The sequence below is a fragment of the Guillardia theta genome (assembly GCF_000315625.1).
Source record: "Guillardia theta CCMP2712 unplaced genomic scaffold GUITHscaffold_53, whole genome shotgun sequence".
Taxonomy (NCBI): domain Eukaryota; class Cryptophyceae; order Pyrenomonadales; family Geminigeraceae; genus Guillardia; species Guillardia theta.
Window position 1 is genome coordinate 62,938 of NW_005434621.1, and position 1,905 is coordinate 64,842.

At 57.5% G+C, this 1,905-nt stretch overlaps 1 protein-coding gene across 1 annotated transcript in view; it reads right to left on the minus strand.

Moving 5' to 3' along the window:
- Nucleotides 1-265: 265 nt before the first annotated feature.
- The window catches only part of GUITHDRAFT_141253 (hypothetical protein), a gene marked incomplete at both ends in the record, with an annotated part of 4,453 nt that continues 2,813 nt past the window's right edge, over nucleotides 266-1,905 (minus strand). The window contains 3 exons of the mRNA XM_005829219.1: nucleotides 266-444; nucleotides 913-1,180; nucleotides 1,631-1,819. Coding sequence (XP_005829276.1) covers nucleotides 266-444; nucleotides 913-1,180; nucleotides 1,631-1,819 — 636 coding nt within the window. The remainder of the gene's footprint in view (nucleotides 445-912; nucleotides 1,181-1,630; nucleotides 1,820-1,905) is intronic.

The window sequence follows — 1,905 nt, forward strand, 5'->3', positions numbered from 1 at the left end:
TGACAATCATCAGAGAAGGAGAGGAGGGAGAAGAAGAGGGAAAGAAAGAGCCGAGCAAGAGATTGAGGAGAGGAGGGAGGAGGAGCAGGATGAAGACGAAGAGGAAGGTGGCAAGGAGGGAGTTGAGGGGCTGCAAAGGAGAAGATGAAGATGAAGGAAAGGGAGAGCGGAACAGGGAGCCACATACCAGACTAACATGGAAACTCGTCCGCTTTCTCATGAGAGACAGAGTCAAGGTCGTTCCCTAGAGCGAGGAGCAGCCCCGTCAGCAAGGGGAGGGCAGCAGGTAGCAGCAAGTGAAGATCACATGCTCCCCCTTGATCTTCTTGGCGATGTCCTGCAAGCTCGTCCTATCGCCAATGGCGAGGCGGGATCCGTCGCTTTCCACCGCCACAAGCTTGTCCATGGTCTTGATCCTCCCGTCCTGCCGTCCGATCAGTCTCGCTGGAGGACAGGGAACAGAAGAGGGAAAGAGCGGGAACAGGAGAGAGAGCGGGAGCGGGAGCGGGAGCGGGAGAGAGAGGGGCAGAGCGAAGGAAGGAGAGTGGGAAGGGGGGGGGGGGGGGGGAAAAAAGAAATAAAGGGAGAGGTAAAAGAAGGGGGACCCAGCGGGAAAAATACAGGAAGAAAGGGGAAATAAAGGATACCCGGGCAACAGGCCCCCCCCTTTGGGATCTCCCCCGACCCCCTAACAACTTCTTGGGGGGAATAAGCAGCAATCCCACCCCTTCAAGACAGTCATCGTTCAAGCCTCCTCTTCCTCCTCCTCTCCCCTGCATCTCCACCGGCCTGCCGTTTTGTCTCTCTCTCCCTCTCTCTACCCTCCGTCAGGCTTCCTCTCCACTCCCTTCCTCTCCCTTCCTCTCTCTCTCTCCTCCTCCTCCTCCTCCTCCTCCTCCTCCTCCTCCCTACCGCACGTGACGGTTGGCTGGTCAATCGAGCTTCTGTCGTGGACTCTGTCTATCTCCAAGTGCTCGAGCCCTTTGCTGATCCTCTCACACGTGCTCTTGTCCAGCCCGAACGCCTGCAGGTGCGTCTGCTGCTTCGCCAGCTCGTGCAGCCCTCGGACGTTGCCGAGCAGCAGCAGCTCTAGAGCCTGAGCGCAGTGGTGCCGCTGCAGGAAGTGCTTGAGCGCCGCCATCTGCCTCTCTGCCTGCACTATCGGCATGGACGAAAGGATCTGGAGCATGTAGATGAGGAGAGCACGAGGGGAGGGGGAGGGGAGGAGGGGGACAAGAGCAAGACAAGGGAGAGGAGGGGAGCGAGAGGAGCAGGAGGACAAGGGAGGGTTGCGAACATCTTTCATGCCTTCTCTGCGTCTTCCGGTGGGATATCCAACTTCGCGAAGTCATGCTTCGTCATCTTGTGGAGCACGGAAGAGTTGTTCCATGAAGCCTGCACAACAGTCTTCACCTCCTCGCAGTCACTTTCATCTCTACTCAGTCACCCCTCTCTCATTCACTCCCTCCTGAGTTTCCCTTCTCCCTTCGCCCATCTCCTCGTGCTCCTCTTGATCCTCCTGCTCCTCGTCCTCGTCCTCGTCCTCCTCGTCATTCTCCTTCCCTTAGAATCCTTTCAACCCCCCCTCCTCCATACTTGCTGTTTTCCTTCTCCCTCCCCTCCTACTCACCCCGACAAGGCGCTGAAAGTGTTTCTCCATTCCGATTTGCGACAGAAAGGACTTTACATCCATCCCAATGTCTGACACAGTCTCCTCTTGCTCCGAATTTGCTGGCTCGTTGCTCCTCTCCTCCTCTGCAACTGGGGCTGCTTCTGCTGGTCCATCCTCTTCCTCCGCATCCGGAGGAGGGGTTGTCACCTGCTCCCAGTCACTTCCCACTGCCTCCTCCTCCCCCCCCCCCCCCATCCTTGAAAAATGTTATTTATCCTAGATGAGAGGAGGAG